Source organism: Erpetoichthys calabaricus, chromosome 4 (assembly GCF_900747795.2).
Source record: "Erpetoichthys calabaricus chromosome 4, fErpCal1.3, whole genome shotgun sequence".
Taxonomy (NCBI): domain Eukaryota; kingdom Metazoa; phylum Chordata; class Cladistia; order Polypteriformes; family Polypteridae; genus Erpetoichthys; species Erpetoichthys calabaricus.
Window position 1 is genome coordinate 182728645 of NC_041397.2, and position 23201 is coordinate 182751845.

The following is a 23201-nucleotide window of genomic DNA, read 5'->3' on the forward strand; positions in this document are numbered from 1 at the left end:
TGTGTACAAACTTCACAGGAGAAGTATTTATAGTGCAGAAATGTCATTGCCGGATGTGTGATCTGACGTACAGTTCCCACTTAAATGTGTGGGTGAGATAACATAATGACGTCTACAATTTTCTTGGCAGTTGGAGGGTTTAAAGGTTTTGGCACATCATTTTTTTTTTTTTTTTAATTTTTATTAAAATCAAATCGCATACAAATAAGTTGGGTTTTACAAAAAAAGGTTCAAAACAAATCAACCCCCACCCCTGAGAGAGAGAGAGAGCTAGGCCAGCAGAGTAAAACTAAAAGCTAGTAAAAATAAGTGAATAGATAAATTTTAATAAATGAATAAAGATAAATGGAGTAAAAGAGGGGAGAGAACCTGCTTTCTCAGTTTAAATACTTATTCTAAAATGTTGTTGATCCTGCCAGGTTTTGAAAACGTTTTATACAGATCCTCTAAGTTTGAATTTGATTTTTTTTTCCAGTTTCAAATTAAGATAACCAATGTTCTATACTGTTTTGGTCCAAAATGATGTTAATTTGGTGCAGGCCCAAAACATGTGGCCCAAGCACATCATCCTTAAGTCTGCTTTGAAGGGTTTTGGGGGATAAACAATTCTTGAAGCATTAAAGAGAGAAAACCCTGAGAGTAGGCACTGTCACGGCTGACACCCCTCTCATGGTTTTCTTGAAGGTTCCAGGCTAACACTTGTCATGGAATGCTATTCAGTCCCCTGCACTAGCTGTGCCCAATCTGTATTTACTTTGTGATCTGCTCTAGAGGTTCTTGGTTACAGATTTTTATCAGGCTCTTAATTTCTCTAGGTTTGTCAGAGACAAGTATGGATAAAGATTTGAAGTTTGTGGTTGAGATGTTTGATGTGGCACCAGGTTTTTGATGTGTGTATGTATGTATATAGTGATGTAGGATTAATGTTGGCATTGATTTAGTTTTCTGAGGGTATTTTGAACATTAATGATACTGACTTTAACATATTCATCTGTTCTGCTAAGCAGTTGCAAACCCTAACTACAGGCTGTTTTACCCTCGTCTCTAATGATTGGATTTTCAATGTTAAAAATAACGCTCCTACAGGTTTATCTGACTGTGGAGCTGGTACAATATATTTTTTTTTCTTCCCCTAACTGAGAGGTGACCATTAATCTGGGCAAGACAATTAGTATGCAGTGCCCCACTGTAGAATCTGCCTGAGGATCCCTCACAGATCAGAACCCAAACCTCCTACTCTGTTCCTTGGGTCTCCTTGCTTTCTGTATCAACAGTTCTGCTATGTTTCAAATGCTTTTTGTATGTCTGTAGTGTTGCCAAAAAAATAGTTTCTGCATGAAGCGCTCTGTTTGTGAGTGGCAGTGCATTTATTATATCCTGTCTTGTATATGTGTCTTATTAGCTTTATAAAGCAAGTTGTTGATTTGCTGGAGTGTTTTTTTGTTAGGATGTGGTCTAGAACATGGAAAAAGAGACGGAGAGAAAAATTGGCTGGAATCATTTTCTTGACTTTTCTCTACTGGCAGCTGCCTTTGTTTTAAATATACCCTGTGAAAATACAAATTCAACTGTGCAAAAGCCTTTTTGTTGTATCTTGTAGAAAGGGCATATTAGAAGTGAAATGTAGCATCCCACCTGCCATTTATATTATAGTTTTGAAATGTCTCAGGCTTTACTGTGTGACATTTTAGCTGAAAATGCAAACTGCCAAACCTCTATGAATTGTAGATGTAGTAAAGATTCAAATAATGCCACTGAAAGACTTTCAGTTATTCAATTAGTCTCTTGAAGTTTGTAGGAGACTGCGAGACCAGTGTGTTGTACAGCAACTGTCAACTCTTGTGCACTTCAGAGACGTATCACTTCATCACATGTCATAAGCTTGGGAAATGAATTCAAAATTATTAGGGATATCTAAATTTTATTTTTTTTTTAATCCAGTGCTTGAATATTGGAATGTGTACATTTGACGGAGTAAGCCTGGATTATTTACACTTTTTTTTTAAGTTGGTAAAAGTGTTCAGCAGCTGTGCTAAACAGAATATAAAATTTCTAGAAAGTGCTAACCATTCTTCTAAGATGATACTGGTAGAAATGCAGGGTTCCACATTGAGACTGGGAGTTTTAAGGGTAACTGTCACTGGAGCTCTTAATAAAGGTAATTTTCATAGGGACTGGCCAACACAGGCCAGTAAAAGAGAGGCATTTGTCATCCTTAGGCCTTGTGCTAAAAGATTATCTGGTCAAATAAATAAAATGGATGGGGAAACAAAATGTTGATCAGAATGTAAAGTGCTATTTTGGTGGGATACTTGTACACATCCTGCTACCAATAAAATACAGTTGGTATAGTTTGATGCTGGGTGAAGCGATTCTTTTGGCATAGACTTGACAATTGAGGAAAATTCTCGTTTTCTCCATTTTAATTATATATAAAAAAAAAAGTCAGATTTAATTGTGCCACCAAAGGCTTCAACCAATGTATAAGAAGGCGATTAACACACAAAAGCCAGAGTATAGTATAAAATCCACCAGCAACAGTAAATCAAAGGCAGTTTCTGAAGCTACTGGAATCGGAGTATCTAAGAAACATGGGCACTGATCCTTATTGATTTGATTGATCATGTACTTTGTGTAGCTGTACAGTATAAAACTTTCAATCTCTGTAGACATTAAGGTGAGGTTTATCGGCAAAGGCTTTGTCTGCCAAATATTTTTAAATGCTTTCCAGGGGACCTTGATTAAATTGGGGGGGGGGGTAAAGTTTACAAAATGCTGTATCCAATATTGTCATGTTCTCCAGATGGGAGGTTATAATCTGTTCAAATTGGACAATTCTACATGGTAGCACATCGTATTGCTCACTCTTTCAATATTTTTAACCATATACTTGGTGTTAAGTTCACTTTTGTGATTTTTATTTTTTCTGCTATCTAGAAATGTTTAAAATTGTACTTTTTTTAAACCCATAAGTTAGCTAAAGCATTCAGTTCTTTTTCAATCTGCCACACTGCAATTATTGTGTTTTGGACGATGTGACTTCAAACAAAGTACAGGAGGTTAGAAATGGATGGATGGGTTTAACCGAAATTCAACTTGTACTGCATGTTTGCTGACTCGAGCACTTTCAAAAGCTGTTGAGTGTATTATGACTGAGCCTTCAATTAAGTCTTTAAATAGGTCTTTCCAACTAGCATATCTTGAAGTATTCCATTTATCTTTTTGCTTTTGATTTGTCTAAAGTTCTTTTTATTTCTACTTTGGCCACAAGAGGTCAGTGTTTACAGCAAAACACTGAAATGTCAGAATATAAAGGGCATCATCTGCGGCTTGTTTGGCATGTAAGGAAAATAAACTAACAGGACTATTAAATCATGAGCGCAGCTGGAAATGTGGTGTGAGGACTCTGCATTCTGCTACTTGCAAACATAAATCTTGAGTGTCTAATGGATTTTATTCTGTGGGAAATCGGAATGGTCCTTTTTTAATTTCACTGTTTTAAAACCTCATTTCTCCTCTTTTTTTGGTGCTGATGCCTGTTTAATATATATGAGCTGCATTAGAGGCAAAAATGTCAACCCGCTTGTTGGGACATGGGTTATGTTGTTTGTTCCATGTTTGAGTTTCTCACATGAGGCATGTTGGCTTTAAGGTTGTGTGTTCTTTTATTATTATTTTTTTTGTTTATTTCGCCTTATACAATTTCTCGTATTAGGAATTTATTTTTCGCATACCCCTTAGGGTTAGAGCGCAGGGTCAGCCATTGTACAGCGCCCCTGGAGCAATTACAGGTTAAGGGTCTTGCTCAAGGGCCCAGCAGAGTAGGATCTCTTTTGGCAATGACAGGGATTCGAACCAGTAACCTTCGGGATACCAGCACAGATCCTTAGCCTCAGAGCCACCACTCCGCCCCAGATAATATTTCTATTATTATGATTAAGATTAAGATTTGCTCAGATTAAGGAGGGTCTTTGAATCAAATAACATTTGTATGGTTTATGGGATGCTGTATTGTTTTCTTAATTATGTGGAGAAGTCTGCACAGAAACCTATGATATTTTTGGCTTTCTTACAGGTAAACCCCTAATGTACCTTCTAAGTTTATTTTTATGTACAGTAATGTAAATAAAGGGCCATCCATGCGCTACTTGACAGCTTGTTGGATTTTTGAAATTTGTAACAGATTTAGATCAGTTTTGCATCTCTGAAAATATGAGTTAAAAAAAAAAGAAAAAAGCGTGCCCGCTATCACAAAATCAAATGTATATTTTATTATATAATGATAATAATAGCAGCTCACTACTCAAAACAGGAGAGCCTAAGCTCGAACCCACAACCTCTTGATTAAGAGGCAGTGGTTCTTGTCTCTGCACCCACCAAGCAGACACGTCCGCTCTCTGTCGATTTTTGATATTTGGGCTTAGGTTTTTAACTCATTGACAGCAACATGTAAATTGAATGATTTCTTCTTCGGCTATATTCTTGAATAAAAGCACACTTGTTGTGTTATAGCTTTTGTGAAAGTGTTTTTAATATTTGGACTTCAGTCCTCATTCATTATACACTTCACGTCCACATTTTGTCCTTATTACTAAAACATGAAAAAAGATTCTGTTTTAGGTATGTGTTCAACATTTACCTAGATCGTTGTAGACACGGAACATACATGAAATGTATGCATTCCAAATAACTATATATTTACCCTATACGATCCAGACACATCACACCCAGATAAACGGACTGGAGCTGGGAGAACTTCAGCTGCGTCCAGTGGATGATGGGATAGCAGGCTGCTTGTGATGATTGCACCTCTTTATCAGCGTTTTTGTTTTGCAAATGTGTCAAAGGAATTAAAGGTGGCCTGGCATTGACTTTTTTAGGTTTGAGGCATTCTAATGATAACATGCAGCATTTTGGGGTGTGGAAGAAAAACCCACAAAGACTGAAAGAATGACCAATCCAGGTCTCTGTGCAGTCCGCACAAAGTTAAACATTTTTCCACCCAGGGTACAATCATATGAATTTTTTAAAATACTGTAGGTAAGGAGAAATGTGTACTATAACAGTATGGAGACCGGGGAGTTTGTGCATTTATAGGTGTCTATTAATGAAAATGAAAATCTACTTAGACCCTTTTATCCATGAGTTTATGCCACACCATAGGTGAAGGTACTGCATGTGAAATTTAACTTTCTTCCATTTTACATAGTAAGTTTTATTATGTTAATTTTAAACATTGGAGTTATTTACTTGATAAATGAAATCTTTAACAAAAATGTTATTTTGTGCAAAAGTAAACCTTTTTTTAATTCAATAAATTGTGTCCACTATGACTTTCATAAGTATCAATTGTGCTCTTGATAATTTTTAGCCCATACTTTCATACATAACTATTATTATAAGTGCTCTACATTTGCTATCTTTGCAATGCCCGGGTTGCCCACAGCTGCCATTACATTCTTGAACCAGGGTTGATAGGTGTAGGTCATCATGGACTATGGTGAATAATGACACGGAATGAGAGTTGGTGCTTCAGAAGTGCTTAGTGCTTTTTATTACCCACGAAATGTCCAAAACTAAGAGCTTCTCTTAAGTTAATAAATAATCCAATACAATCAGTGTTTTGAGAAGAATATAAAACCAGCCAATATAACTTTTTAAAAGAGACATAAAACCTCAAGCAGAATCCTCGGCACACATTACAGCCCCAGTGATCCATCAATACTCACCCACACAATTCTATTCGGCTGGACTGAGAATCCTGCCAATTGCAGGCAAACATTTTATGACACCCATTGGGATCAACACCGGGCCCTCGGTGATGCTGGCACGCAGGGATGAGTTGCTTGATGCTGCTGTGTCAACACTGTGTTGAACTTTAGAAACGCTGCCTTAGAGGTGCATAATTAAATTCATATGTCATGTTCTGTAGGCACTGCATTGCCATGAAATCATTGACATACCCCTAGTCAGAATTCCCTTTGGTCAGCTGCTGCATTGCAGATCTTGAGTGGTTCAATAGTAAAAGTGGTGGTGGTCCTTCAGTCTACACTGAGTATTGATGCGAGTTTGAGTCCTGCCAGTCATTAGTGGTGTTCACGCAAGGAGTGCTGCTGAAACAAAGGCATTTTTGCTAATGTAATACTCAAGTTTTCTGTCAAAAGAATTTGAGAACTTAAACAATTCACGAAAGACACCCATCAAACAGATGAGCATGTTTTGCACATGGAAGCTTGTGCATTACAATAATCCATCTTCTGTTTAATTCAGTTCAATTTATTTTTGTATAGCGCACTTCATCAAATGCAGGCACAGGGTGCAGTGACAAGTTCTCTGTTATAATGCAAATAAAGATTGTACAAATTAATACAGAATTAACACACAAATGTACTGGTTTGTTAAAACGTACAGAAAACAAAGTAGAAACTGATTTAACATAAACGGAGGCTAACAATATCTATCCATTGATTTGATTGTTTAACAATGGCCAGTTCATGTTTTATTCTACCCCATCTCGATCATGTCAGAGAGGCTGAGAGACGCTTCATGCAAGAGTTTACAAAGACGCTATGTTCATCACGACCGTACATGCGCATGTTAGTGTTGTTAGTATTCCCCAGGTTTCAAATCTGTAGCTAATGGTTATTGTCAGTTTCCATATGTAATGTAAATAAAAGCATGTGCCTCATAACCAATTAAAATTGTCTGCAATTTGTGAGAGTCTTGGCACCTCTGTGTTAGTGAGGCAAAAAAAGGTAAAGATAAGCAGATGTGCTTATCCTGCTGCTCCTTCTTGCCAATACTGGAGTCATCTTCACGTGCCACCTACTGTATAAATATACAAACTTTCAAAAAGCATCTAACTTTGCCAGCAGCATCCATTCCATATGAATGAATCTTGTCAAAGGCAAGGGAAGGATTAGTAAGTGTTTCTAATTCCAGCACAGCAGAAAAACCATTTATGCAAATAGATAAATAGAATTAATGAAACACTAAGCTGTTTTTCTTTCTGCTTTCTTAACTCCTTGTCCAGCTACACAATCCCAGTCACTGACACCTTTGTTTCTCCTGCCCCTTACCTATTGTTAATCAAAACCAGCACCTGCTGTTGCTTGTTATGGATTGAAAAAAAGTCCCCACTGTGACTTTCTTTCATCGCATTATCATCCTTCCTGACACAGAAAACAAAACATTTTACGTAAGTGTAAATTTTAATAAATTGACATTGACAAAAAAAGATAAATATTTGAGTCTGGGCATTGGGGTTAGAAAATGTCGTGTTTCATTACTTGAACTCTCATTTGCTGCTCCTCAGTCCAATGTAGTCGCATTAATGCAAATTACACTGACCAAATGCAATGTAAAATGTTAACAATGCTCAACTTTATAAGTGTATTAATTTTTCTGTTTGCTGAAACATTACATAAATCTGCAAAACGCAACATAACTACCTTTTTTTTTTTTTTTTTTTCTGCTGTTACATTTCCACACAAGCAATTAACATGGGTAATATTTTAAAATGTAATAATAAACTAATTGAGAAGCACTTTCTTTTAGTAAAGATCAAAAAAGCTAACAATGTACCATTTAGGGCATAAACATTAACTGTATGAACTTTGTATTGAGATGATACTCAAAGAGAGAGAGAGACGGAAAGACTGCACCTGTCCACACAAATTCACAAACTCTGCAGTGTTTTTAAATATGTAAAACTTTTACTTCCAACGGCAAAATTTTTTTTTATTTTGAACAAATGAAATCTGTCCGTTCAATAAATTTCCACTTAAATGTCTATGAATACAGAAACAAATCTCAAGGACTCTGTGCCGGCAATCAGAAGGTTGTCGGTTCGAATCCCATAAACACCAGAAGTGACTACTCCATTGGGCCCTTGAGCAAGGCCCTTAACCTGAAATTGTTTCATCCTCCATTCTCCAGCCGTCTGGAGTTTTTTTTTGTTTTTTCTGTCCTCCCTGGCCATTGGACCTTACTCTTATTCTATGTTAATTAGTGTTGTTTTATTTTAATTCTTTGTCTTTTTTTCTCTTCATCATGTAAAGCTGTTTGAGCTACATTATTTGTATGAAAATGTGCTATATAAATAAATGTTGTTGTTGGGTATAACGTTAACTTGCATTCAGCCCTGCAAGTAGGCCCTCCAGCCTGCAGGGAAAAACCTGGGGGTTGGTGGCAGAATTGGCACTCCAAGAACCATAATAAAAACCTCACACTGAGGTATCGCCTGCTGCACTCTGGTTCCAATTCCGGTTCATCGTGCGGAGGGTGCAGAAACAAGCTATCTGCACATGATTCCAACCCCCTCCCCCCCCCCCCCCCCCTCCCCTCGAATAGTGAGGAAGGGACTCCTAAAAAATTGACAAATCATGACACTGAGGAATTAGTGCCTAATGAGAACATAAATTACAATTTCCTAAAATGAACACCATAAAGGTAGGTGTTTTCAGGATATAATTGTGTGGCACATGTGCATTTCAGGATAAAATCTAAATTGAGTTAAGAATGAAATAAGCCCTACTTTATACTAAGTGGTCAGCCACACAAGCAATGCTTAACAATAAAACATAACTCAATACAAGTAAATAAAACATTCATATAACACCACTAACAATGATGGTTCACAATGTAAAACTGGATTTTTGGAAGGTGCTCATGGGCTGAAACTATTTAGAGCAATTTGTCCTAAATCAGAAGTAACATCCATCATCCAGTCTGCTATATACTAACCACAAGGTCACAGGGTCTGCTGGAGCCAATCCCATCCAACACAGGGCGCAAGGCAGGAAACAAACCCCAGGCAGGGTGCCAGCCTACCACAGGGCACACACACCCACACACCAGGGACAATTTAACCTAACCTAACCTGCATGTCTTTGGACTGAGGGAGGAAACCGGAGGAAACCCACGCAGACACATGGAGAACATGCAAACTCCACGCAGGGAGGACCCAGGAAGCGAACCCTGGTCTCCTGACTGCGAGGCAGCAGCGCTACCCACTGCACCACCGTGCAGCCCCAGAAGTAACATTTATGGCCAAAACACACATTTAAACATGCTGGACGGTGGTCTATGTGGTGTTCTCCTAAAATATACACATAAGACATCAGACTTTACATCAACAAACTTTCTACACCAGTGCCTCCAAAACGTATATATGTATAAAAAAAAAAAAAAAAAATATTGAACTTAACATGAGTTTATGAATTGAAATTTTAATGTGGGTTTTTTGTAGTGTTTTTTTTTTTTTTTTTTTTTTGATACGAATTATCAGACAAGGACAATGTCATTACAGCCGCATTAACAATTGCACATCATTAGCAAATATCTGGAATGTTTTTCTGTCACTGAACTAAACTGCTCAAAAAAATTAAAGGAACACTTTGAAAACACATCAGATCTCAAGGGGGGGGTCCATAATGATATGGACTGGGTAATGTGTTAGGAAGGAAAGGATGCCATATCATTTGATGGAAATGAAAATTATCAACCTACAGAGGGCTGAATTTAAAGACATCCCGAAAATCAAAGTGAAAAAATAATGCGACAGGCTAGTCTATCCAGCTGAAATTTCATTGAAGCAACTCAAAATAGCAGTCCGTAGTTTGTATAGTCTCCATGTCCTTGTAAGCATGCCTGACAAAGTTGGGGCATGCTCCTAATGAGACGTCGGATGGTGTCCTGGGGGACTCTCCTCCCAGATCTGGACCAGGGCATCACTGAGCTCCTGGACAGTCTAAGGTGCAACCTGGCAGCGTCGGATCGACCACAACATAATGTCCCAGAGGTGTTCTATTGGATTTTGGTCAGGCGAGCATGGGGGCCAGTCAATGGTATCAATTCCTTCATCATATAGGAACTGCCTGCATACTCTCGCCACATGAGGCTGGGCATTGTCGTACAACAGGAGGAACCCAGGACCCACTGCACCAGCATAGGGTCTGACAATGGGTCCAAGGATTTCATCCCAATACCTAATGGCAGTCAATGTGCCGTTGTCTAGCTTGTAGTGGTCTGTGTGTCCCTCAATGGATATTGCCTCCCCAGACCATCACTGACCCACCACCAAACCGGTCATGCTGAATGATGTTACAGGCAGCATAACGTTCTCCACAGCTTCTCCAGACCCTTTCACGTCTGTTACGCGTGCTCAGGGTGAACCTGCTCTCATCTGTGAAAAGCACAGGGCACCAGTGGTGGACATGCAAAATTCTGGTATTCTATGGCAAATGCCAATCGAGCTCCACGGTGCCGTGCAGTGAGGACATCGGGCCCTCAGGCCACCCTCATGAAGTCAGTTTCTGATGGTTTGCTCGGAGACATTCACACTAGTGGCCTGCTGGAGGTCATTTTGTAGGGCTCTGGTAGTGCTCATCCTGTTCCTCCTAGCCCAAAGGAGCAGATACCGGTCCTGCTGATGGGTTAAGGACCTTCTACGGCCCTGTCCAGCTCTCAGTCTAACTGCCTGTCTCCTGGAATCTCGTCCATGCCCTTGATACTGTGCTGGGAGACACCGCAAACCTTCTGACGATGGCACGTATTGATGTGCCTGCCATCCTGGAGAAGTTGGACTACCTGTGCAACCTCTGTATGGTCCAGGTATTGCCTCACGCTACCAGTAGAGTCAATGACCATAGCCAAATGCAAAACTAGTGAAAAAACAGTCAGAAAAGATGAGGGAAAAATGTCAGTGGCCTCCACCTGTTAAACCATTCCTGTTTTGGGGGTCGTCTCATTGTTGCACCTCTAATGCACGTGTTGTTAATTTCATTAACACCAAAGCAGCTGCAACTGATTAACAACCCCCTCTGCTACTTAACTGACCAGATCAATGTCCCAGAAGTTCCACTGACTTGATGCTATACTCTGATTAAAAAGTGTTCCTTTAATTTTTTGAGCAGTTTATATCGAACAAGTGTGTACTGTAATGTTAATGCAAATTACAAAATATCACTAGAGGGATGGGTGTGAAATGTTTGGTAACCTTGCAACAATCTATTTAAAATTTGTTGATGCCTATCCATACTCGGTTGACCTTTTGAAGCACAATTATTAGAATGCCTGTCTCTCTCATTTGAGCTGTGCATGTCAGCTTAGTGTCTTGAAATGCTCAGTTCAAACAAATCTCAATGAATGCGTGTCACCACCGGGTGTCAAACTCAGATTGGTTGAAAATGAATTTTTGTGGCTCATCAATAAGTTTTAAGTAATTATACCAAAAATTACTTAATGTCAAGAAAAAAAAACTAGAAATTAAACACATTACAAATACAAACTAGTAGAATGCATAATTCTGCAAAAAAGATCTTTAGTAATACGAATCACGACACCTCATTCACAGTAATACTCTATTCTCATAAATATGTCCCCTTTGCCACTCACTGTTATCGTTGTTTATTATTATAATTGAGATGTATCAAAAGTAAATGTCTTGTTTCATATTTATAACAACACTAAATATTTGACAATTTCAATGGCTAATAATACTAGCAATAGGCAGATTGTGGGTTCAAGGCCTTGAATTTTTAAATATTAATCAAATGGAATTTGTGCTTGCTTTGATTAAGGGACAGGGGGACCTGGTAAATGGTATTAGTGACTGGAATTGTACTTATGTTACTGGAAGAATGGTTATGAATGATACAGGCAAGATCTATAATTTTTATTTAAGTAAACAATTATATTGTGCTGTGGCTAAGACGATTTTGCTACAAATCACCCATCCGAACCTTGAAAGAATGTGTTTAAGGGCAGGATGTTGCTGGCAAAGTTTAAAAGCAGGTCTGAACGTGTTTATTATGTCACTGCTGCACAGTAGTGAATCTTAATGCAAACCTTCATATGAATTTTCACTTTAGAGAAGTTTGCTGCCCTTGATGTCCATACCATGGTTTCTATTTGAATGACAGTTGTAATTTGTTTTGTAGCACCTACTTTTATTCACATTACACTTTACAGATACAGCAGATATCAAATACAAAGTATAGATCACTGAATACTAACAATGCTTTGCTTGGAGTATCCTGTGTGTGTGATACTGTTGTGATGACTGAATTTGTGTGGTGTCTTTCATCCTCTATGAAGTTTTTTAGATTTACAGGTTTGATTTTTGGGTCCAGCAGAGTGAGCAGAACCGTCCGTGTCTGTCACAGTGGGTTTGTTATCATCCATTACAATGACAGTATGTATAGACCTCAAGTGGTGATGAATAGAAACTAGATTTTAAGCTGTCCTTTGCAAAATATTCATTGCATTTTTGATAGTGATTGTAACCAGAAACAATTTCTGAACAAAGATCTATTATGCAATTTTTCCATATCTATCAAAATTATTTTGTCAATTTAATTATAAGTATAGAATGCCTAGGCGGTACGGTGGCGCAGTTCACTTCCCGGGTCCTCCCTGCGTGGAGTTCGTATGTTCTCCCCGTGTCTGTGTGGGTTTCCTCCGGGTGCTCTGGTTTCCTCCCTCAGTCCAAAAACATGCAGGTTAGGTGGATTGGCGATTCTAAATTGGCCCTAGTGTGTGGTGGGTGTGTTTGTGTATGTCCTGCGGTGGGTTGGCACCCTGCCCAGGATTGGTTCCTGCCTTGTGCCCTGTGTTGGCTGGGATTGGCTCCAGCAGACCCCCGTGACCCTGTGTTCGGATTCAGCGGGTTGGAAAATGGATGGATGGATAAATGCCTAATCTGAGGTCTTCATTTAGATGACTCTTATCCCAGATCACCTCCCAGATTTGCACACATCTACACAACATACAAAATACAAAAAGCAATCACCTTAGTCAGTCAAGCCACAAAGCATGATCAGTGTTAGTGACCAGTTTTTCCGTGATGGAGATTATTCACTCCTATGTAGAGAACATGCTAATTTTGAGCACCACAAAATACAACTCCTATTAAGAAGAACAACTTTAAATATTTCTTACTTGATGTAAGGATTTCATCCGTCTCAAATGCGCTTGCCTGTTTTATGGGAAAGTAGAGGGTTAAGCCATTATTTTCTGTCTACTTGTTTTTTAATTAAACGCAAGCAGGAAAAACATTTAAGGAGAATCGATGTTTATTTTAAAACCTCCAACATGGGGGCTGCGGGACTCTAAACAATGGTCAAGTAAAGGTGATTTCAAGAAAAGATCAGGGCTAATAAGAGAGGAAGAATAATGATAAAATGGTAAAGGGGAATATGTAGTAAATTAGCATCTTGTTTTATTTTAACTTTGTCCAAAAAAGAAAAAAAATTAAGACCTCGAACATAGAAGCCTCTGATAAGCACTTCTTGTTGGCAATCCCTAACCATGAAAAAAACTGGTTTGAGACTTTCATTGATTTCTATTGCTAATTTCTTTTGTAACATTAATGTAAATGGCCAGGAGATGTCACTAGTTAGAGGAGTGTCAAATGCTTCAAAGCCTCCACGCAATTGCTGTAAATGTTTTGGTGTTTCATGAGGCTTCAGTTTTGCTAGGATATTTCTATGGTTTTAAGACCTGAGATTTAATTCAGCCCTTTCATAAGGGCTAACATCTATTTTTGGCTCATATTCAACTTGCAGACAGCTGTCAGTAAGTGTGGGACAACTCATACTGATGGTCAGAGGTGGACTCATCACTGGCCATTCCAGTTGACGTGATAGGAGTTGTTGATGTGGTAGGAATGGTATGCTGCCTTGGGGAAAGATCTGTGAATGGAGAGAATGGTAGGCTAAAAATATCAATTAAGTTAATTCTACCATACTGAGTTGGAGTGGTAGTTAGAAAAATGCAATGAAGACTGATTAACTTGTTACTGATTTGATGCTGCTATTCAGAAAAATGTTCAGAGTGCTTGATGATGAAATTTAGAGGGGGAGAGGGTTGGGCACTTATGCTTAATGTCTACTCGTAGGTAATACACATGTATACAAGTTCTGTCACAAGACACAGAAGGAAAGTACCCATGTCAAGTCAGGAGCATTTTTGACTGGAGGCAGAGTGGTCTTGGTAGAATGACCATAGCAGAAACCATACCGAAGAGGCTGTTGCAGTGCTTTTCCAAAGAAAAAAAGAGAGGTGGGGAGCAGATTTGTTCACTTATGCACCCCATTGATTTTGTTGAAAATGGCAGAAAGATGACTGAGTGGTAGTTCTTGAGAGCACAGAATGTGGTGTAAACAAGAGTGGTATTGAACCAGAGATGCTGAATGGGAGTGAAGGTAATGTGTGAGAATGGAGTTAAGTAGACATTTGAGTCTTTGCTTACAGAACAGATCACAAATGTCGGAGCCAGTTACATGAGAAAAGGGGGCAAGAATAAGAATTGGGCATGGATTTAGTTTATTAATAAACTGATAATTTGATGTCTACATTCAAGAAACTCTGAGCAGCAGTTTACATGGTGAATTAATTAAGGTGGGCACAAATTAAAGAAGGCAGCAATGTAATGAACACAAACTAAGCATTTTTCCTCATTAGATAACGCAAAATTCTGGCTAATATTTATCATCTGATCAGATTATGCTATCTTTCTGGGTGAACTGACTGTGACAATAGAAAAAAGAGAATAATCTTGGATCCTGCTACAGTTGGTACAGCTTTCTATATGTAGTTTGCAAAGTTGAGGAATAATGAAGTCATGATCCAAACTTTCCTTCGCAGTCTCGTCCATTGTTCTGTTGACATTGCCTCTGAGTATCACGGTCAGTAAAACTGGCCCACTTTTTGAGAAGTTTGAAGACAACAAGGGTACTGAGGTTTCAAGAGAAATGTGCGAGAAATTCAATCCATTGTGGGCAGTATATTTTGCTCTTATCGGCCTGTTGATTTGATCCCAGTTTCAAATTCATTAGGGCATCAACAACAAATTATATATGAAGAATTTTTGATTGGATTATTCACAGAAATGAATTCTGTAGTTCATTTAAATGGAGATAGTGGCTGGTGATTTAAAGAGGTAGATTGCAGGAATAGAAAAGTCAAATATGTCGGATTATTGTCCAGAAAACCATAGGGGACTTCAGCTTTTGTGAAGTTTCTCATTTCAATCTAAATATTAAAATTTCTCTTGATTTGCTATTGGTAAGAACTAAAAGGAAATCTTCCTTATTTTTCATTTACAGTTCTGTGAAACTTTTTATCAGTATGTATTTGGAAAACAACAACAAACTGGAAATGGAGCTCAAGCAGAAGACCACTCCATCCAACCCTGTGCTACATGGGCATGCCATATCTGAAGCCATGTCTGGGAACTTTGGGGAACTGAGATTGCTTGAGGGATTCACTGGATTTCGCGCAACTCCAGCTTACCAAAATGGTGCTGTGTCTATAGGTCACTACGTTGTGCACGAAGATCAACTGAACTCCGAGTCTGCAGAGAGGTAACATTTGCTGTTTTAAACAAAACTTCCTCCTTATTGTCTTTGATTTTGTATGCATTTGAAAATGAGTGCTAAACACTGTAAAATGTATTTTTTTGTGTGTGCATTCATGGTATATAAAAAAATCCCTGCCATCATTGAAATTTCAGTTTTTGTTGATATTAAAATTTGAGTCCAATCATGTTACTCTGTTCCCCTATAATGTCTTGTAAAAACTATATTGAAGTAGAAAAAAGAAAGAAACCTTTTTTTATTTAAAGACCATGGTTGCATAATTGTACGAAGCCTTTACTCTGGGGAAATTTGATTTTTGATATCTATTATAAATGAGGTCTGTCAAAATCTTTAAAAAAAATCCTTGCAGTGTGATCTGACCTTTTCATCTACAAAGTATTCCCCTACTCTGTTTGTTTGTATACCACTCCCAATGGGCACTGGTCCCACATCAAACAGTCTTCTATCTCTTCATTTGTTTGCAATCTACCCTGAAAGGTCGCTGATTTCAACTTTGATATCAAAAGGTCTGCCAGGGCCAAATCTGGAGGATATGGTGGTTCCAGAACTAGAGTCACCTTGTGCTTTGTCAAAAAAGTCAGATAAGAAACAAGTGAGTAGGTACCTTGTGATGGTGCAGCATCCAGGTCTTTTTTTTTTTCCCCTCTGATCTTCCGGTTTCTTTCATTGTGCTGCCTCTCTCGAACATGACATTCAAATGAAACTATCAGTTGATTGTCTGACCACGTGGAACACACTCATGATGAACAGTGGCCATCCAATCAAATGAGACAATCAACATCACTTTCGACTCGGCCATACTTATCCTGGTTATGGTGACTATTTTCATATCCCCTGCAATGTTTGTGCTTTTGTTTTAATATTAATCCCATACACTCATGATTCATCACTTTTGACATGTTTCAAAGTTTTTTCATCAGCATTTGAATGATCTAATTACTTCCGACACTGTTCACTTTTTGCTCATCTTTCAAGAGATGAGGCACAAATTATGTAGCAACCAGACGCATCTGCAGTTTTTCAGTCAAAGTATGTGATGCAAGCTTCTACTGATGCCTACTAAATCAGCAATTTCATGGACGACTAGGCACTGATTTTCATGAATCAAAGCACACCCTTTCTCAGCATGGTCTATTGCCAATGTTGAAGGCTGTCCAGTTTTTGGGTTAATCTTTGAAATGTCTACCCAATTTAAAACAGCTGCACCATTCATAACACTGTGTGCAGCTTAAGCCATCCTCTCCATAAGCGTGCTGCAAAATCTGTAAAGTATCCATAAAGGTTTTTGCCAGTTTCACACAGAAATTCATGGAAACCACATTGCTCCTCAATATACTTTTGTATTTCAACTTGCAAAAATTTGCAAAAGGCACAGAAGACAAGTTCACTCTACTGCATGTACTTGACTGACATGCTGTGATCAAGCAAAAAACTCAGTCGCCAATACACACCACCACTATTGTGAATCTGTGTTGTGTTGGCTCTTTGATACCCTGTTTAAGAGGTTTGTACCTTGTGTACAGTATGTATTATCTATCCATTTCTAAGCCTCATTGTTTGATATGTGGAGCACTATAAAATAGGCTTGTGCCAATGGGAGATATCATTGGCAATTGACGACTGAATAATTACAACTCTGAATGAAACTTTGCTGATGATTTGAACCACACTTGTATCCCAATTTATATGCAGGTAGACTTTCAATGTGTCTGTTCTAGACACTTTTTAATATGACTTAAGCACACAAATTTTATCACTTTTCCCTTGTATAATGCAAATTAGCAATCTGACAACTTTTGTAGTGGGGTTTGAATACTTTGTTTTTTTTGCGATAAAACCTTGCTCGATCAGTTATGATGATTGGCTGTCCAATTGCCTCACACTTTATTTATTATTTTAAATATTTGCAGAAGACTGCAGCCTCTGCTGAGAATAAAATACATAGACGTCAAAGCATATTGCAGTGGCATTTTGGTATCTTGCCTCTGGTGCTGGCTTGTAATGCCTTATCCAATCCTCCTGGAATAAGTAAACTACAGTGATCCCTCGCTATATTGCGCTTCGCCTTTCGCGGCTTCACTCCATCGCGGATTTTATATGTAAGCATATTTAAATATATATCGCGGATTTTTTGCTGGTTCACGGATTTCTGTGGACAATGGGTCTTTTAATTTCTGGTACATGCTTCCTCAGTTGGTTTGCCTAGTTGATTTCATACAAGGGACGCTATTGGCAGATGGCTGAGAAGCTAGATTGCTTACTTTTCTCTCTCTCTATCTGTGATCCTGACGTATGGGGATTGAGCAGGGGAGCTGTTCGCACACCTAGACGATACGGAAGCTCGTCTTAAAATGCTGAAAGATTATCTTCACGTTGCTATGTTTTGTGCAGCTGCTTCCTGAAACGACATGCTGCACAGTGCTTCGCATACTTAAAAGCTCGAAGGGCACGTATTGATTTTTGACTGAAAAACAAACTCTGTCTCTCTCTCTCCTCCTGACGGAGGGGGTGTGAGCTGCCGCCTTCAACAGCTTTGTGCCGCGGTGCTTCGCATACTAAAAAGCCAAACAGCCCTATTGATTTGTTTGCTTCACTCCTTTGAAGAGGAAGATATGTTTGCATTCTTTTAATTGTGAGACGGAACTGTCATCTCTGTCTTGTTATGGAGCACAGTTTAAACTTTTGAAAAAGAGACAAATGTTTGTTTGCAGTGTTTGAATAACGTTCCTGTCTCTCTACAACCTCCTGTGTTTCTGCGCAAATCTGTGACACAAGCATGACAATATAAAAATAACCATATAAACATATGGCTTCTACTTCGCGGATTTTCTTATTTCGCGGGTGGCTCTGGAACGCAACCCCCGTGATGGAGGAGGGATTACTGTATTAGTAAGCTAGTACATTCAGTGTTCTTGATAATTCCTACAGGAGAAGTACACCAGTCGATGAAACAAGCCACCCAGTGAAATTGTAGGGCACTTAAATAAATAAATGAAGGGGGGTTTGTGGATTTGTGGTTTTCTAAGCTCAGCGGGGCAACTGATAGGTTACATACTCCATCAGGATCATTACAACTGAAAGTGATACAAAATTTTATTCCAGGCTTCTATTGATAATCTTCTGTACTAGTAAGATGGCTGACATAAAATACGTTTTATGCTTTAAAAACGATACTTTGAAGAGAATTTGTAAAGCAAGAACACTGCTATTAACATTTAATCACATTTGATGCCCTGCTTTTATTGTGTTTTTTCAAATCCAAAAGTACCATTAGTTAATGGCCAGCAAGTTTGAGCTTTAAAAAAAAAAAAAATTCTATTTTTATAAAGAGCTTTTGATGCTACTCAAAGCACATAAACACAGGGTAACACTTGAGCCACCACTAATATGTATCGCCCACCTGGTTGATATGACGGCGGCCATTATTGCACCAGTACTTTCACCATACATTCGCTATTAGGTGGAGCAGTGGTGAGAGAGAGATACACAATTAGATGCAGGGGATGTTTAGGGGGCCAGAATGGACAGGGCTATGATAGGCAATTCAGCCAGAACATCATGATACACCCTACTCTTTTCAGAAGATGCCCTTTAATGACCACAGAGAGTCGGGGCCTCAGTTTTTTGACCCATCCAAATGACGGTGCCATACTTTCAGCATAGTGTCACTGCACTGGGGCATAGGGTTTCATACACAGACCATAGGGTAAAAGCCCACTTTTGGCCCACCAATACATCTTCCAGCAGCGATTCAAGGTTTTTTCCTAGATGGTCTCCCATCCAAATACTGGCTGGACCTGAACTTCAGGCTTTCGGTAGATGAACTGTTCTGAAACGCAGGTGGTATGGCTGCTTTAGCGCTTGTACTTGCAGCACTGCTTAAACTTGTGTAGTTAAACTATGCAAGTTGTGTTTGAATCTTTTTGCAATAAGACTTAGTCGACAAATAAGTGTGAAAAAGTGTTTTGCCACACAGAGCTTATTTGCTTTGAGGCCAAAGTGTTAGACTAAATAAACCTTATTGATTCTATGGGAAAATTCAGATACATACAGCAGCAGAAACAAAAAAACAAGGATACAGACATCCAGGTCCAATAATACAGTCAATCAATCAATCAAATGATGAGTACATTGGGTGGAAGCATTGAATTACTGGATAACCGTACACAGAAAAGACTAAAAGTGCTTCAAGAGAGCTCCTCCTGGAAGTGATTTTTCAAGTTGGCATCCAATTTTGCTATCGTCCACTTTTCCACAACAGCTTCCAGAGTGTCCAGGGTTTGCCCTGTGATGGAGCAGGCTTCCTGATAAGTTTGTTCAGGCATTGTGCTATTGCCAAATTTGAAAGGCTGATTTCTTCTTAGCCACCAATTTGTACATTTCTGCCTTTCTAGATTAAATGTAGTAATGGGTGACTTATTAAACAATTTTTCTTCTATTTGAATGACTGTTTTCAATGAATCGTGGGATTCAATTTGCCAGAATGAACAAATCGATTCAGTAGAACATCATGTGGGTGCAAAACCATGCGTTATGCCTTTAACCCTTTTCATTTAAATGTCTAAAACGCATGTGTAAATTACTGCTTGTCTAATGTATGATTCTGATTCACTTCTTGCAAACGAGAACTCTATCATTAATCATACAAACAGAAAACCGTAACAAATTTATGTTCGTATGTGTTGGTTTTTCTTTAAGTTTATTGGAATTCTTTTAAAAAGTACATACATATATTTAAACTTGCACATTTATATCCCTCTCTACATTCAACAAATTAGTCACACAAATATTAACCTAATAAAAATATTTTAATTTCTATCAATTATTTGCTTTCACTTTTACTTAAGCATACACATTTCATGGCTCATGGAATGCACAGAGCATGTAACATTCACTGATTATTTAGCATTCGAACCGAATCATTATCTTAGGAGTCGCACAGTTCTTGTTTACTTATGATTCTTGAACTTTGTCTTATTTTCAATAAATATGAAAATTTTATTATAAATAAATTGAGTCATTCATGTGGGATTCACTTGGCTGCTTGGTTTGAAAGATATTGATTTGGTAAATAAAATTAAAAACCCCATCCCTAATAAAATGAGATGCTTTGTTACAGTATGTAGCTATTAACAATGAGGATACACTAAAGTCAAACTGAAAATCTGCAGGAATTGCAGAACTAGTTTACTCCAAAATGGTAATGCCTATCCCCTGTTAACATATGATACTTGATCAAAAAAGAACATTTTATACATTGCCTAATCCTATTACTTTGTGAATATGCACACATTTAAATAGTTTTATACAGTAGTTTAGTACTAGGGTGTTGTACTGTGTTAGCCATTATGAATATAGTGATGAAGTCAAGCAAAATGACCCCTTTTTATTGGCTAACTAAAAAGATTACAATATGTAAGCTTTCGAGGCAACTCGGGGCCCCTTCAGGCAAGATGTTATACAGAAACTAGAGTTCCTTGTGTTTATCATAAATGTAAATGTAGCAGCCCACTTCAACAGCCATGAACACTGTGAGAGGGACTTTAAAGTCACGGTGCTTCTGGGCAACTTCAGAACACAGCAAGAGAAAGAATGGGAAGTGAAACTCATGCTAAAATTTAACACATTACAACATGGTTTGACTAGAGACAAGCATTTTATGGCCAGGTATGAGGATTGTTTGCATCTCTCGGACTGACACCGACAAACCTGTCTAAAGATCCACATTGTATGGAAAAACTCCTCAGAAACTGTTATCTTATACAAAGCTCTTGACCATACATTTGTTTTCCTCTTTTCCTAAATGAATCTTCGAATGAAGAGGTCTATTAAGTTTTTTATGTTTAGGATGTCTCACTTAAAGGTTTTCCAATCTTATTTGTCCTAGTGTCTATATAAACACAGGGAACTCCAGTTTCTGTATTGCATCTTGCCTGAAGAAGGGGCCCGAGTTGCCTCGAAAGCTTGCATATTGCAATCTTTTTAGATTAAATATAAGGTAATTTTGCTTGACTTCTCACTGCAGTAGTTTAGTAAATTTTGCATGTATATAAGCCGTACATATACAGAGCTGGGATGGCAGTAGGAGACTATATTAAAATTGAACCATGCTAAATGTCAGTGTTGGTTTTGTATCAATTCCATGTCCACATGGGTTTTTTGGTTGGTATTCCAGTTCTCTACTAAATCCTAAGAAAGCATAGTTACCTGATTTTTGTATGGTGGTGGGGATGGGGAATGGGGGGTATGCCCATATCCTGTATCAAATACAAAGTTACAAGGAGTAGAAATTCACCAATGTAAATTTAGGAAGCTAATATGATAAATCTGCAGCACCGTGCCTCTGCTTCACAACTCCATGCACCTGGGTTCATTTCTCCATAGGCCACTTCCTGTCTAGTGTGCATAGTCACCTGTATCTGTCTGTCTGGGTTCATATCCCAGTATCCTAGTTACTTCTCACACCCCAAAGGCACGTGTAGAATTCAAATTGGTGCCTCTCAACTGGCCCATGTGAATAATTTATGGCTGTTTGTTGGAATGTGCTCTGTCATAGAGGGCAAATTTTCTGCTTTGTTCCCAGTGCTGACAGGATGGTCTTCAGCTCCCCTTGTTGAAACGTTTGCACTGTTTGAAAAATAGTTGGAAGGATGAACTGTGCAGTTTTCAATAAGAATACCAATGCAAAGACATGAACCAAAACTGGTTGAATGGCTTTCAGCTTATGAAGGTGATCAAAGGTACATTGTAGTGGTATTCCTGGACTATTTCTGTGGCTGCAGTCTTTTGCTCTCCAAACAATTTCTGGATGAGGATAAGAATTCTGAAAAACCCTAAGATAATTTAGTGTTTATCTCCATGTAATACAGAGAAATTCTTTATACAATACAATTTTTTAGACATTTTTTGTTACTTTTTCATAAGAAAATAGCAATCTTGTTTCTGAAATTTCTGGCCACAGGTGTTCCCAGGACCCAACGAATATTCTAGTGTGATCTAATGCTGCTTGGATGGACTTGCTATTTATTTGATGAAAACCTGCTAGTGGTTAGTAAGGTGACCTTTCCAGCAGGGCAGAGCTCTAGTGCCTGTCTCTGGTAGCGTGTTGGCAGTTGGAAACAATGCAGATAAAAATCTCATCTGCTCCGTAACCTTTTGCACTGCTTATTATTCAAGAGAATGTCACTTTATTCCCACTACTCCACCCAATATCTCAAAACTGATTGAAAGATTAGTAGTTTGCAAATTCATTTTGCAATTGTGTTTGAAGAAAATTATTATTGGCTTGTGTGTTTTGAAGTTTTTTCTGCTTATAAATGAAACTATAAGCCATTTGGATAAATCAAGGATTTGGCGATATACATTTTATTAGAGAAAATAGATAACAAAATCTATATCTTCAAGGATACTCTAAACAGAAGAATATTCTAATAGATTTGATTACAAATGGCATTCTCAAAATGCCTCAAGGGCTAAAGTACAGCGCAGAAGCAATTCTTGGTTTTATATCTTTATTAGTACTGGAGCTCATTGGAGTTTCAGGATGCTCTAATACATTCTGACTGCAAATTGCACTATTTAAAATCCTCATGCATTTCATAAGATTGCTGATAAATATCAATGCAGAATTAACTGTAATTTCATCAGCTCACTTGTCTATCGACTACACAAAAATGGAGCCAGCATCTCAAAAGTATTCATACTAAATTATACAGTCACTCCAAGGAAATTCTTAGAAGTACATCTCTAAAAGTTTTGTAATCAATGCTGCTTCAGCTCCCATAGACGCCTGGATTAGCATTTTGCTCAACTTCAGTA

General features: G+C 38.2%; 1 protein-coding gene across 1 annotated transcript in view; it reads left to right on the plus strand.

Moving 5' to 3' along the window:
- The window catches only part of oca2 (oculocutaneous albinism II), a 353721-nt gene that overhangs the window by 34161 nt on the left and 296359 nt on the right, over positions 1-23201 (plus strand). The window contains exon 2 of the mRNA XM_028800033.2: positions 15111-15368. Coding sequence (XP_028655866.1) covers positions 15133-15368 — 236 coding nt within the window. The 5' untranslated portion in view covers positions 15111-15132. The remainder of the gene's footprint in view (positions 1-15110; positions 15369-23201) is intronic.